Source organism: Phaethon lepturus, unplaced genomic scaffold (genome assembly GCF_000687285.1).
Source record: "Phaethon lepturus isolate BGI_N335 unplaced genomic scaffold, ASM68728v1 scaffold41424, whole genome shotgun sequence".
In the NCBI taxonomy this organism is placed as follows: domain Eukaryota; kingdom Metazoa; phylum Chordata; class Aves; order Phaethontiformes; family Phaethontidae; genus Phaethon; species Phaethon lepturus.
Genome location: NW_010533307.1, coordinates 36248 through 51857, shown reverse-complemented (window position 1 = coordinate 51857; position 15610 = coordinate 36248). Strand labels below are relative to the sequence as shown.

Below are 15610 nucleotides of genomic sequence, written 5' to 3'. Positions count from 1 at the left end.
CTGCTGACTGTGCTGGATTAAGGGATTCTGTTGTGCTCTGTCCCTCTGATGTGCCTGTTTGTGATCTTTCAGTGAACCAGATCAGGGAGCTTGTGAGTTACTGTTGTTGTTGGCAAAGTTATTTTTAGCTTGGATCAATTCCCTGGTCTTGCTTATTGTATGGCACAGTCAAGGTTGGGTGGGAGGAATTCTGCAGGATGATATTGCACCGGAATAGGAAACTATGTGGAACAGCACTTATCAAAACTTGCATTCTACTAGATTCCCCACCTTTAAAAAGTAGAAATAGACAAATCAATTCTTCATTGTTGATGGAGAGGTGTGGTGTCTTTGGCCACAGATTTCAGCAGTTCTACCTGATAGAGGTGTTGAAACTCTTTCCTGTCATCTAACGAAATGGAACTGCCATGAAAAAGAGACTGCTTCTGCCTGGTGTGCAGTGTTTTAAATCAAGATGGGTAGTCCCCTTATCCAAGTTTTTTTTAGGGGAAATAAATCATTAACTCTCTTCCACTCCTGTAGGGCAAAAGAATATGAGATTGAGTATACATATGGAGAGCTAAAGAGAACGCCTTTTGTGAGAATAGGATAGACAATTAAAGTTGGGAGAAGGCAGGTAATGGATCCTGTAAGTGCAGAAAAAGTTTGGGCTTTGTAGGCAAACCTCCATGTTCTCTACCTAGCAGTGCGTCATCCTCATGGGTTTCGGTACTTCAAAATTTTATAGTTTAAGCTTTAAGCTGACAGACTAAAATTCCCTGCTAATATGGTTATTATTGTAGAATATTGTATTTAATTATTATATTTTTATATATAAAAATATTATTATATTATTGTAGAATAGTGGAATTTAATCTTTAATTCTTAAAATGCTTTCCTTCAAATACTTTAATATTTTATCAACTTTGGGTACTTTAATATAAAATACTTTATCAACTGTATTCTTGTGATTATCAAATCTTGCCTGCTGGTAATTACTGGAGAAGTTCCTCACCTAATGCCGAGTATAAAGTCTCCTATTATGATTTGGCAGAAGGTTAGAAATGTATCTTGTTACAGAATTGCCTCTGTTTGTAGAATTCAGCTAGTACTAATTTGATCAAACGGAATAGCTTCTTTTCATTATTTCAAGGTGCTTCACGGCACCCTGGAGCAGAGTTACCAATCTTAACTTTGCTTACATTTTGCTGTCAGTAGTGTGGCATCACTAGTTCTGTGCCGCACATATGCATAAAAGAAAGCATTCAGCTTTTGGCACTGTTTTTGTTTCATAGTGTGGGAACTTCAAAGTATTTGTCTTTCTGGTACAGTACAGCTTTGAAAATGCTAGGCTGAGTGGAATACCATTATTGTTTAACAGGCTTAAGACAAATCATATTCATAGAGTAATTTAGCTTGGCAGGGGCATTTAGACATCCAGTTTCCAACTAAAAAACAAGGGTAAATATTGTAGATCTCATTGAAAGTACAGGTTACCAAGATATGATTCCTCCCTCTAGCCCTCCACCCCCGAAGTGACAGCTGCTAAAGTAGTACTTTGAAAAGTCTTAAAAATGTATGCTGTGAAAGTATTTTACCAAGCTCTTACTGAAGGAGAAGTCAGTGCCACTGCACCATTTGTTCAAATGAAGATGGTGAAATCTTTCTTGCTGTCTAACATTAAGATGACTTTTTAAAGTATTGCAGTTGATGCCTGCTGGAATCTCTGTGTAGCTAACAAGTGGTAACTATATATTCTCGAGCTTCAGATATAATAATTTAGTTCCAAGTTAACTGTGTGGATTGTGTTTATTTCGGTAGCTCTTATGATGTTGTTTATTTAAAAGTTTAAAATCAAATGTATTTTTTTCCCTTCAGTAACCAAAGTAAGGAGGCTTTCATTGACTGGGCAAGATACGATGATTCACAGGATCATTTTTGTGAACTTGATGGTAAAACGTTTAAGCTTCTTCAGAGTGTTTGTTTTATTTGCTGTCTCTTAAAAAACACAAAAGATTATAGTTTCTCTGCAAATAACCATTTAAAAAAAGTTTTAATTTTATGCTAAATGGAGATGTGATAGTTCATATCATCTTACATGCAATGAATGCAATTTTTTACAAGGAGCATTTGGTAATCTGTGCAGTGCACATTCACTGTTACCTCCTGTTAGAATAGTGAACAGAAAACTTTTTATGGAAATAAAAAAGAAGGTAATAGGAGGGGTTAGCATGTGTTTTTAAAAAGCTGCTTCTCACAGAGGGTTGCATCTAGCACAAATATAAGACAGTTGATTCAGTTTTCTTACTAGTATATTATTCTTGTTGCTGTTCTATTGCCTATGCTTCAACTGAGTTTGTTCCTCTTCCAGCCTTGCTATGTTTCCAAATGATCCCTGCACTAAATTCACCCTTATTCGTAAGGACTTTCTTAGTGTTAAAACATTAGGATACTAGATTGTGTCTTCCCTCTGCTCCACATATGCGAGTCTTTTTATTTGCTTGTAACATTCAAAGCTCAAAGGAATGTTTTTCAGATAAACATGATAATTGCCAAGTTCTGGAATGACTGCTAAAGGCTTTTTTAATAAATACCTTAGAATAATAAATACCCATGCCTTTCTATGCTAGGAAGACTTAGGGTGTAATACAAGATGTTTTTATCTACCTTTAGGCTAATGCTTGGTGTCACCTGAGAAAGTAGCAGCTGTAGTGGACTTACCAACTGCGGTTTTCTTTCAGCACTTCTGCTGCATCTTATCTGTGAAAATTTTCTATACCAGCTGTTTCTGTAGTAAATAGTCTGTGAGCTTTACTGTAGATCTGAACTGTTACATGCAATAAGCTGTTGTTGTTTCTACTATCTTCAAGCTGCCTGCTTACATTTTTAAGAGGACTCATTTGGGAAAGGTATAGTTTAGGATCATTTCTTTTAGAAGTAATACTAACTTAAGCAGTTCCTGATTCTACCTCCATCTCTCCTTACATCATGCCCTGCTGAAGGAGGATGTATTGCCACCAGCTGTGTTCTTCCAGTGCTTTTTTTTTTTTTCACTGTCTCTGGCATGCATTTTTCTGCATGGTAAGCTTATTCAGCTTACTTGAATAGCAGGAAAGTAAGTTGACATCTCCCTCCCATCTCCCAGATTGTTGTGATGAACTGGCTTATCAGGTGAGTTCGTGAGCTGGAGCAGAAAGAGGTGAGAGAGTGTAACTACTGTGACTGACTGTGAGGAGGTGGAAACTTGTTCTCTTCCTCTCCTCTCTTCTCTTCCTGGTGGTGAGGGAGCTCTTAATTCGCTGAACTGTAGCACAAAACCATATCATCAGTTTTACTTTTTACTAGCTTTTTGTCGGGCCTAATGATAAACTAGACAAGGGAATTGATCTAGCTGAAAAAAACTTCATAACCCAGGTCAGCTTTCATCTTTCTGTTGCACTGCCCCACAGACTCAATCATATGTGGGTAACGAGAAGAAAAAGTGGAGACCTGAAGTGACCAGGAAGTGTAGGAACTGCTTAGGTTAGCCATGCTGTCAAAGAAATAAAGCTGTAATTTGACTTTGTCTCATCTGGCACTTATTGTGTTGTTGTGCATCTTTTGTCTGTCTCTTTTACTTGTTTTTGCTACTACTGCTGAAGCGATGCTTAACTGCTCTTGCAGAATCATCTCTTCTTTCTAGAGCATTTTTCACTCTCTGTTTCTTTGGCTTTTTTCAACATCTGAGGAAATAGTGGCATTGCTTGGCCTATTCTTATGAATAAGTCTCTGGACTACTGTCTTGTCTTGTATGTGGCTTTTTTTAGGCGTGAGTTGCTCTTGACCTAGAATGTCAGAGGAGGGAATTATTCCTGCTTTTTACTGATTGTAAAGCTCTTAGCTTAAGTTCCTATTCGTACAGAGTTTTTAAGCAGAGAGAGTACAGTTTCACAATTTTCTTTGGATATATGTTGCCTGAATTTGTAGTGAACTTTAGAGATGAGGGTATAACTCATTGAAATGCTGCTTAAATAACATGTTTCTTGCCATACCAACAGAGCGTTCTGCAACATGCTGAAAGTTTGTTCAATTAAGCAATGTGATCCAGACTTTCTGCCTATAAAAGGGTACCTGGGAAAAAGGGATTTAGCTAATAAATATAAAATATGTACCAAGTACAACATGCACTTCTTTGTCCTTGTCTTAATAAAGACGACCCTCTAGCAGTATACCCATTTCAAAAAAGCAACCCCCCCCACTAAATACTGCCAAACAAATCAACCCTGAATTTGAAGCCCATTTAAAACAAAACTCTATTTATATCTTAGCATAGGGTGAGAGAACACATTGTATGACGGGTGTTTATGGCGGTGTTGAAGAAGCCACATAGAAGGTGTTCAGACATTGTAGAAATTGTGGCCACACAAAAGACTTGGGAATAAATTATATACTTACAATATTTCTATTTAGTGTGTATATTGCTATGTTTTTATGTACAAAACATTTATAATCCAACTGGAAGACAGCGGAGTATTATATGAGACCTCTTATTTAATTCTGTGTGACTTTTTTTTAAAGTAAATCTTTTTTAACTGGTCAGTTAGAATATGTAACAAAATGTTTCCTATTTAGATGAGAGATCTCCAGATGCACAGTATGTGGATTTGCTGCTGAATCCAGAACGTTACACTGGATACAAGGGGCCTTCTGCTTGGAGAGTGTGGAACAGCATCTACGAAGAAAACTGCTTCAAGTAATTGGGAGGGGGAGGAAGTCTACTGCTTATATTTGTGCTTCAATTTGGCTTAAAACTGATTTTTGTGCTTTCTAACTTATTTTCTAGGCCTCGATCTGTCTATCGTCCTTTAAATCCACTGGCGCCTAGTAGGGGTGGGTCGTGCCTGTTTTATTTTCTAATGCAGTTCTTTTAACATAGTGACTGTTTCAGTACAAGTGATACAAACAGTAATCTTCAGGCTGTAGGTGTACTTTCTGCTTTTTTAATTTCCTCTGTAGAAGTAGTTGTCCATTTTCAATATTTAGACTAAGGTTTGTGATACTTGATTACACACATGCTTAATCTTCTGCGTAATAAATAGGCTTATTAATGTCAGGGAGCTAACGTGAAAACTAAGGTAAGTCTCAAACCATTTAGAAAGTGTCACAGTAATTTTCCAGTGTGCATGGGAAGGAGTTAAAGTTCAACAAAAATTTTGTCACTTGTACTTTTCCCTTGGGTTTTTGTTCCTAAAGCATTTAATTTAATCACTTTATCTCATAGTCATCCTAGTGTAATGTAGCTGTACATTTTCCATCCATAATGTTTAGTGTATTACAAATGTACAAATAATTACATTATTTGAAGAGTGGATACTTGGGAAGGCTCTGCAAGAATGTTAAAAAAAAAAAAGGTATGCCAATGATTTGACATTTAGGCTTTCAAATTTAAATTGAAAACTATAACCTGGTGTTCCAAATGAATCCGCTTTCCCCTGTAAGTGTGTCTCATTTTCCTTAAAAATTAACTATTAGCCAATAGATTGAGTCAGAAAACATCACTATGCATTAGAAAATCAAAATAGCTCTTAGTAATTATAAATATTGACATAATATATTGCTGGTATTCACAAATGAAACAATTGTAAGAGTAGTTTAACTCAGGGATCAGAATTTCAGAAAGGAACACTGGTCAGATTGTTGAATAATGTGAACTGAAGATGACGACTTCCAAACCATCTTTCTGAAGCAAATACACAGCTTTCAAGAATATGGAAATCAGCTGCTGCTAAGATTTCAAATTCTTAGTGACTTTCATTAGTATAACGTGTTTAGTCTGGTAATCTGGACGCGGAGGAAGAGGATGGAAAGTAGCCTTTTTTTTGTAGATTAAATAAGATTGCTTGCACATTTTCAGTGTTTGTAGTAAAGCCTGTGTTTCTGTTTCATTACTACTTTGCCGTGGAAATTATCTTTTTAATTCTTATGGATTTCTTCCCGCCCCCCCACCCCAGGAGGAGATGATGGTAAGTCATCTTACTTTGCTTGACTTGCAGAAATGAAGTAAGCATTAACAAATTTTGGACATCTGATTTATTCACTTCATTGCTATTGCATTAGAGGGCAGGAAAGTTATGTTTTTATGCAGATGACTGATCAGAAAATGTTTTTATTGGGGTGATTTTTTCACTTGGAGTAGAGGGAAGGACTGGATAAGAGCAAAATACAATTCTGTTGTTGGTTCTTATCCTTGTAACAGATAATGTGTTGTGATAATGTTATTAGTGAGATAACTGGAGATGCATAGATTAAAGGATTCTTGGGTCTCCTCCAGTGCCCCATTGATACTGATGTCAGATCCCTTAAAAGAAGAGGGAAAGTTTTTTTGTGTACTTTCTTGAGTGTCCTTGATTTTGGGAAGGTGGCGAGAGAGTGAGGAGAAAAAGCATTTGGTCTGTCTACAGTGAGACAGACTTTAAGATTTTTTCAGTCAACTGAAAGCTCTCAGGCAAAACATCTAAGCCTACAGGAAACCCTCAGACAGTAGCAGTCAAGGTAAAGGCAATCAGATATAATTAACACTCTTCTGTCGCTAGGACATGTAATCAGGCTTGTGCTTCCATACACTTCTGAATGCCCTGACCAGTAGCTTAGTCATGCTTATTCTTGTATTTCTCCTGTTCTGACCCCGGCAGATTTAAAATTACCTCAAAGTTCAGCCCCTTCAGTGCCTATTCTTACTTTAATAGCTATTTTATTTAGCTTTATGTCCAGATGGTGGCTAATGCTAATATGCATAGTAATATAAAGATACTGTAATGTTGAAAATGAATAGTCTTCATTTAACTATATACTTTGTATTTACAGGAGAATCTTTCTACACATGGCTAGAAGGTAAAGGGTTGGGTTAATATAATGTTGGATGGGTTAATATAATGTTAAATTCACTAGAAGAAACACTGTAGGTTTTGGGGTTTTTTTTTTTAATCTCCACAAATGTTTTCCATAGTGCAGGCTTTTTAATAAATTGTGCAGAACTTCTGAGTGTCATTCAATGGATATTTTTTCTTGAGGGACTTTGGAAATCTTCTTATTCACTTAGATGGTATATTCCTTAAACCCTTCAGTGTTTCGTCTTATAAAGGTGGAGTTCACTTCAATACCAGTTACTTTGAATTTTCGGCTCATTTTAGGCACTTAAGCAGGGACATTATTATTAGTAACGTTGCTAAGTGTTTTTGTTTGAAAACAGTTTTTAAAAAACTAAAGTTTTTGATGGTTCTGTTCCCACTATATAAACATAAGTATAATTTGTGTTCAGAAGGCAAAGCAATTTGCTTTTTATTCATATTTAAATGGAAATTATTATTACAGTGGTAGCAATCAAAATCACATTTTGGAGGTGTGTGCAGAAAAGTAAATGAGTTAAATGTACTTAATTTTAAACTTAGTTCATTTTGCCCTTCATAAGCCTTTACTTGTCTAATTGGAAATCTCTAAGTGGTGCTATTGTAGGAAAGCATACAAATTTACATGCTTTTTAATATGTGATGTTTGTAAATGAGGCCATATCTCAGCCTTACAGATAGGCTTCACCATCAGCTTTTCCTGCTTCCATTTGTGGAGACTGGAGTGGCAGGGAAGTCACCCAAACATATCTTTGAGAAAGGAACAAACGTCTAAATTCTCAGTGTAGTCTCTATCTCTGGGTCTAAGTGGTATTATAAGTAATTTCTGCATTTAAATTATATTTTTGCCATGCAGTGCCATTGCATTTCTGTTTACACTGTAGAAGTCTGTATCCATCAAAGTCATATTTTTGAAGGTTTTTCTCTATGCATTTAAATCTTCAGTGAATTTACAGTAGAGCTGGGAAGAAATATATTTGCTATTTTCCAATGCCATAAGGTTTTCTGGGGTTTTTTATGTTTTTCTGTAAGATCACTACTCTAATTCAGTGGTACCTTTAATTCTAATGAGGATGGGTCACAATGTAGTTCTGGCTTCCAGGCAAAATTCAAGACTATTTCAAATTTATTACTCAAACAATGTAAACATCTTATTCTTTTGTGGCAATCTATCTGTACTAATTGACCAGATTCTTATTTGAATGTACTTATTAGAAGTTTGACATTTCTTATTTGGTATTTTAATGTTCATTCTTAGTACTACTTTATATAAAAACGAAGAGGTAAACTTTTCCTATGATGGATATAAGGGCTTATTAACAATGCGAAAGTACTGTAATTGTAACTCTTGAAAGTTAAACAGTACAGACTTGCATCACTGAAATGTCGAGGTATATTAATTTTAATACATTATTTCCACTACTTAGTTTGGGGTCTGTTTGTTTTTTTTTTCCTGGACAGGTCTTTGCCTTGAGAAAAGAGTGTTTTATAAACTGATTTCTGGTCTTCATGCTAGCATCAACTTGCATCTGTGTGCAAATTATCTTCTTGAAGGTAATTTGTCTAGATAAAACTGTTGAATAGAACTCTAAAATACCTGTAACGTATTTGTTTTTTTCTGAAAATTTTTGATGTATACTGAGTTGCTCTCTTTTTCTAAATATATGTGTTTTACTCCCACTGCCCTGTTTCTTCCTCTGTGTAGAAACCTGGGGGAAGCCTCGCTGGGGACCGAACGTGAAAGAGTTCACTCGCCGCTTTGACCCTACTGAAACAAAAGGAGAAGGACCGAGGAGGCTCAAAAATTTGTATTTCTTATATTTGATAGAGCTGCGTGCTTTGTCAAAGGTGGCACCGTACTTTGAGCGTTCAGTTGTTGACCTTTACACTGGAAATGGCCATGAAGATGCTGAATCTAAAGCTCTCTTGTTGGATATCTTCAGGGATACAAAGTAAGGCGTAGGTCTTTTTTTTTTTTTTTTTTTAATCAAGAGTTTGAAATTCTGAGTTATATTCACAAGTGAGAATGAATGACTTCTTGATAGGACAGGACAAGGAGAGTGGAATGCAGAAATAAAATTAAGTAATGGGAGAGCACAAGATGAATTTGTATGTTTGATGGGACAAGATGAATATTTTTGAGGTTTGAATATACCCGTCTTTAAAAAACAAAAAACTACAAAGAAACAAACAAAAAACCCACCAAAAAATACACACACGCCCCAACACCTTGGGCTACTCCCTATTTATTGCTTTTTCTGATTCTTCAGTATAAGATGCACGTGATTTATTTTGGAAAGGATAATAGTACATGTAGTCTTTTAAGGATCTAGTGAGTAATCCAGCTTTTATCATAGATTTAATCTCTGGGGTTTTAGCCATTCCTCCTTCCTTCTGTTTACTCTGTAAGGTTCTTTAGTCCAGTTCCTTTGCTTACCTTCTCGCTAATTTTTGTGATTGGTAACATGCTGTGTGGCTTCATTGCTGTCCCTAATTGTAATCTTGTTATGTATTTGAGAAGTGGTCAGACAACTATCAACTGAAAGGCAAACATTAAGACAATTTCAGTATATATTAGAAAGAAATCTTTTTTTGAAGAAAATTCTCAACAAAACTGTAAATAACAGATTTCAAGTTACAGTGATCAAATAGTAAAACTGATAACGTTCAGCAAATTTAAGAGCTATTTTGCAAAGACTAGGAATTCTGAAAAGTATTTTGCACTGATGGCATTAGCTGCTCACCAAGCTTGATGGCACACTGTAGTTTATACCAGCATTTGGGTTTTTTGCATTTTGTCTTTTACTAGGTCCTTCCATATGCACTTTGATGAAAAGTCCATGTTTGCTGGAGATAAAAAAGGAGCTAAGTCATTAAAGGTAAAGCTAGTTTTCTGAATGACATCCAACATACCCATTTTTGAATTAAGTTGCATTATTTTAGAAAACCTCTCTGCCTACCACAAGCATACTGCTGAGAGTAGAAAAGGCAGGGGTAAAAACTTACAGAATTGTCTCTGAGGCCTCTTAATCTACTTTATAGTAAATGAATACAAGGTGTTGTCCTGAGCCAAGCAGATTGAAATATTTGGTTTAGTGCCTTGGGTCTGCCATCAGGACTGTGGTGAGGCAAATGAGTTGAACTGGTATTGCCAGTAGATGCAATGGTGTTTTTTAAATAGAGTATCTGTTTCACGTAAATATCTGGAGGGGAAAAAAAAAAAATCAGTGATGTTTGCTTAAAAAACAGATGCCTTGTATAATATAATCTAATACTTTAGAAAAAGCATAGTTCCTAGACATGGGAACCTAATGTGACTGCTGTTACTTCCAGTGTTAACATGCTGGTGTTTGAATTGGTATGCACTAAATTCCACACTTGGAGTGTGGCTCAGTAATAAAGGTCTGTTTTAATAGTTTTTAACACTTTTAATGCTTATTTCAGTAGTAGTATGGAGTTTCATCTGCGTTAGAAAGAATGGTATTAGAAAGGTGCCAGTAGTTTATCAGCCCAGCTAGTGTTTTTCTGACCTTGAATATTTGAGATCATCTTAATTAGTTCTGTGCTGTGCTTGCTTCCACTCTGACTGAAGCTGCAAAGCAACAATCTACCCACAGCTTTGGACAGGTAATGTCTTTTGTGAATTGTAACTTGTTTGCCTGTTTCTCAAAAAGGTAGGTTGGTTCAAAAGGTATTTGAATAATGGAAGAAAAATTGGGCAGGGACACAGATATGGTACTTATAGCTCAGAAAATTTTGAGAGAGTTGGTAGAAACTCAGTGTACAGAATCAAAGCATTACCCTGCATGTCCTGGATTTTGGGGTTTTTTTTCCGAGGAATTAACTGTTAGCAGTGGCTTGCAAACAAGATTCTGGGTTTTCGTGGACTTCTTATGGCTTGACCATATCAGGTAGTGGGTTTGTTCAGTTTTAGTAACAGAGAATTGATACTCTAGTGGTATTAGATTAGTTAACCTTCTGTTTTTGTAAAGCTAAGTAGTACTCTAAGTTAACAGTTTTTATTTTGTTTTTAACTGATAGGAAGAATTCAGATTGCATTTCAAGAACATATCCCGCATAATGGATTGTGTTGGATGTGACAAATGCAGGCTGTGGGGCAAACTGCAGGTACAGTTTATTTTATGTCTGTGTGCGTGGCAGGGGGGGAGATTAGAGCATAAGCATCTATTTAAGTTTGGCAAGATGCCTCTTACCTTAGCATACAGAGTTTCTGCATAAGGTTGGTCTTTGATATCCTTAACTATATATTAAAAGTAGATGTGTTTAATTCACTGTTAAATAATTTTTTTTAAATATTGTTTAAAAAAACATACATTTTGTTTAGTCAGCAGCTGTTTAGTTTACTAAAAAGTGTAGTTTGTATTCTCTGAAAAAAATTTATTTAAAGCAGATGCTTCACAGCAAAGTCTTATTGGCAGTCAGTATTTTATCTGTATTCAATGATCAGGTCAGCCTTGTAGAATCACCTGTGGGAAGCCTTCCTGGAAATACAGCACTTGCTTAGTTGTTAGAAAATCCAGTGTGAGGTTTAACTCCACAAAGTGAGGCATAAGAAAAAGAAGTAATTCAGATTTTCACCATTTATGCAGAAGGCAGCAAATGAATGCAAAGGTGCACAGTAAAGCTGCAAGTTGAAAAACAATTTCAGTTTCTGGACACATTATTTTTATTTGAGAACAAGATTTTAAACCTCAAGATTAATGTTAAGTTCAGGCTGAGAATAGTTGTTACTTTGGGGTGCCTACTGTACTATACTGCTGTATAGCATTAGGCTCATCAGAGTTCGGTTTTGAAAGAAATTTATAACATCAAAAATTTGGTGGTCTCAGCTGGATTTCTGGAATTCTGCCTACCCTGTCCTAGTTAATGCTTCTGATCTATTATTGTTTTTTCCTTCTCACACAAAATGAAATAGGGCCACATTTCCTGACCTGTAAAATGCTCTTGCAGCCAGCCTCAACCACTTTTGACAAAAACCCAGTGGTTGTTTTTGCAGCCCTATTAAAAAGGGAAATAAGAATAGCTTTTTCTGTTCTATTTCTGTATAGAAAATTGGGGTTGAAACTGCAATGTCTGCTACTGGTACTGGGGGTGGAAAAAGCAGAAGTGTTGTGATACCTCATAATAAAACCTAGTTTGACTTTGAGGTGGGATGGGAGAGGAAAAGGGGAGATTTGGTCCAATGGCTCTGGCAGCACATCTCTAAGGTAAGGGGCACGGGAGGGAGCTGGAAGTGTTGTAACAGGCATATTTGCATATGCATCTGCTGTCGCTGAGGAAAAAAAGAGATGGGAAAGGAAGAGATTAAAAACACGAGGATGAAGAGCAAGTACACCTGAGGAAACTAACGTTCTTAAACATGTGACTGAAGCTGGTACACAACTGATGGCATGCACATGCATTAATGTCCTGGTTTGTGTGTGGTTATTTGGGTTGAGGGAGTGTCAATATATAAGACTTGGTACTACAATTGGCCTAGATTAGTAATTTTTTAGCTTTTTTATGGTTTTCTGAGTGTTCAAAGGAGTGATCTTTATTGATGTTAACACATTGGACTTTTTTTGTAGACTCAAGGCTTAGGAACTGCTCTGAAGATCTTGTTTTCTGAGAAAGAAATACAGAGCCTTCCTGAGAATAGCCCATCAAAAGGTTTTCAACTCACACGTCAAGAAATAGTTGCTCTTGTAAATGCCTTTGGAAGGTAAGTTTTTATCATTTGTTTAGTAGAAAAAACTTAAAACTTCAGTGTCAGCACTCGAGGTCTGTGGAAAGATGGTGTTGTACATGTAGCTGTAGCTTTGTAAAGGCTGAATTACTATTGGTGACATTGATAAAATTAATGCCATCAAACTGAGTACATGGAGTGTTGATTATTAGCCTTGGTCATCATTCTGTGTTTGGATATAATTCATCTCTTTATCTCAAAAATCATAAATTCCATCTTGTGAAAGCTGGATTTAAGTCTCTTAACCAGTCATAAGCATTAGACGTTGAGTATGTCTCCTTCTTTTTGAACACTGACTACAGCTGTTCTACATTTTCTATTTCTGTTTTAAATGTGTGTATGTAAAAAGTAGCGAAAAGGAAGAAAAATACTTGGAGATCTTTTTAACAGTGTCATTTAGCACCTAGGCTTTGGATTTTTGTGTATGATGTGATTATTTTTGTTAAAACTTCAGTTTTGATTATTTTTTTGAAAATTGACTCCATTGAAGTGATGAAATAAAACATTTTAGCAGCTTTAAAAGATGTGTAGAACTTGCTTTGTTCATCATGCTAGTTCTTCAGCTCTTGAATCTAACAATCTGTTCCTGCTTAAAAGAAAGTAAACATTATTACCTTTGGCTAAAGATTTTTAGATGTTTAATGAAGTTGGGACAATTAAACATACATACATACATATGTGTGTGTGTGTGTATAAAAACTTTAATCCCTGCAATATATTATGTAAATGTAACAGAGTCAGATAGTAGTTCTTTTGAGGGAAACTAGTATCTTAAGTGTGTTCATGTGGAACAGAATTGTGTTTGGAAAAAACCCAAACAAAACGCCCCTGTGGGATTTGCACTTCTCTTTTGCAGTTGACTTACTAACACTTAAGGGTTTTTTGTTTTACAGGCTTTCCACAAGTATAAGAGAGTTGCAGAATTTTAAAGTTTTATTACAACAAACTAGGTAATGAAGGCCTTTGCACAAGCCATTAGTGAAGACCATTTACATGACTGCATTGAGCAAAAGGAACTGATCCTTAGAGGACTCATATGAACTGATAAAAAGTAAAATCAAATACCAACTTGAATATTTATGTTTGAACGAGGAATGGATATTAATTAGAAAAGATATTTATGAATGAAATATATGGTTTTTAAATGTGTAAATTATGCTGATCGGTTTTATTTTTTAAGTTCTCTGCTCACAGTTCTGTTGTACTGAAACTTCATAAATTTTCTTTATTTCCTTGTCTTTCTGAGACGGTTGTTTTATATGAAAACATATGTACCTCCACCCTGACTTGGCCTGTCCTGAGAGAGGTGGTTTACCTCTTGCTTCTCCCCAGTACCCAGCTCAGTATATTCTGAGGATTGGGTATGCTGATTCTGGCTATCTAAAAGAAAAAAAAAAAAAAAAAAAGAAAAAAGAAAAAAACCCCACAGAAAAGGAAATAAGGCTCTTGTTGAGTTCTGACTTCTTACTGTAATAATGAAACTTACTTAAAAATAGGAAATCTACGGAGCAGAAAATTTTATTTCATACCAAACTCCTTTGCATCATGCTGATATCAACATTTTTTTCCTTATGTGCTGCTTTTCAGAATTTCCCTTTTTTCTTTAAGATAACTACCTTGTCTCTGAAGCAGCACAGTTGGGAAGTGACTTTTTTGCAGCCCCTGGGCTACCTGCATTTGCTTGGGGGTAGGGGTCAGGGCAGGGGGAGACGATTAGTGGAGTGCTGCTAGCTAAAAAGCCTCGGTTGATCAAATTCGCACCTACCCCATTTTATCTTCTAGATTGTAATTGCAAGTTCAGTTTCCAGAAATTGTCTTTTTAGTGTCTAAAATGTTAAAATAGCACACTTCAATCTTTGAGCCATGGGAATAGATTTGCTCTTTGCATTATGTTTTAGTGGTAGGTTAAAATGTCAGTGCAAAAAGTAAGAACTTGTTTTTCTAGTCACTTTTTTTAAAAGATGCTTTTTAAAATTCATCATCACACTGACATTTAATACCACATCTCTATCTATGCAATCCTTAACTGTATCTTCTTTAAAAGGATATTCAGCGTAAAAAAAACGGGTATGTTAATAACATAACTTTCATAAAATAAGAAATTATGTATCATTGTCCACAAATGTCAATTATAACTTACCATTGTCCAAAACAGAATTCAGAAACAGTACTACTGATTAGTAGCAACCAAATATTGGTTTAAACTGAAAATGAAGTAATGTCTTTTAAACCAGCATGTTTCAAAGTGAAGTTAGGAGTGATGAATGTAGGAAGTGCTGGTACAGTGTAGATACATCTTTTGTTTTTAAAAATAAGTCTTCACAAAATAAAGTGCTCTTAAACATTTTTCACCCTACCAGATATTTAGTGACCTGCTTATATAATTGATTGTAACTGTATTGGCTTCCATATAATGTGGTCCTTTACAGATGAGACTTTCTGAAAGCTGGAATACGCTCGATGTCCTTTGTTTCCAGACTAGCCTCAAATTTCTACCTGACTGGAAATGAGAGAGACTATCCTGCTGACTTGCTATTATAAAAAACACTGTTTTTCAAGAAAGTAAACCCTCTTGAGTCAAACTGGGGTAAGCTAAATGAAAGGGAAAAAAAAAAGAAAAAAACCAAGACATCACCACAAAGTTTTGGCGATAGTTGCACAAAATGGCAATGAACTTGTATCCAGTGGGAGGTTCCTGTTTAAGCCAGCAGATAATCTAACGTGTTAGAGAAAGTGGATGCCAGCCTGGGGATGTTATGTTCTTACCTAGCAGCCTCTCTGGCCTGCAGGCACCCGTGTCCGAGCAAGATACCACAGGCTTCCTTTTTCTAGTTAATGGAAGAGAGCAGGTGGTTCCTAGGGGGCTTCGTCTGGCCTATTCTGAGCTCTGTATTTGCACCCTGGAGTTTATTTTTCTCCATTAAATTGGAGAATCTGGGTAACCAGCTCAGATGTGAACAGCTGTGTTTGGTAAATGAGTTACACCCCAAGTAGCTAACTC

General features: G+C 36.0%; 1 protein-coding gene across 1 annotated transcript in view; it reads left to right on the top strand.

Moving 5' to 3' along the window:
* ERO1LB (ERO1-like beta (S. cerevisiae)) overlaps positions 1–13998 on the top strand; it is a gene marked incomplete at its 5' end in the record, with an annotated part of 25493 nt that extends 11495 nt beyond the window's left edge. Inside the window, 11 exons of the mRNA XM_010285140.1 lie at positions 1858–1931; positions 4591–4711; positions 4802–4848; positions 5970–5981; positions 6823–6849; positions 8325–8417; positions 8569–8815; positions 9673–9742; positions 10905–10991; positions 12452–12585; positions 13503–13998. Coding sequence (XP_010283442.1) covers positions 1858–1931; positions 4591–4711; positions 4802–4848; positions 5970–5981; positions 6823–6849; positions 8325–8417; positions 8569–8815; positions 9673–9742; positions 10905–10991; positions 12452–12585; positions 13503–13563 — 973 coding nt within the window. The remainder of the gene's footprint in view (positions 1–1857; positions 1932–4590; positions 4712–4801; positions 4849–5969; positions 5982–6822; positions 6850–8324; positions 8418–8568; positions 8816–9672; positions 9743–10904; positions 10992–12451; positions 12586–13502) is intronic.
* Between the last annotated feature and the right edge of the window lie 1612 nt (positions 13999–15610).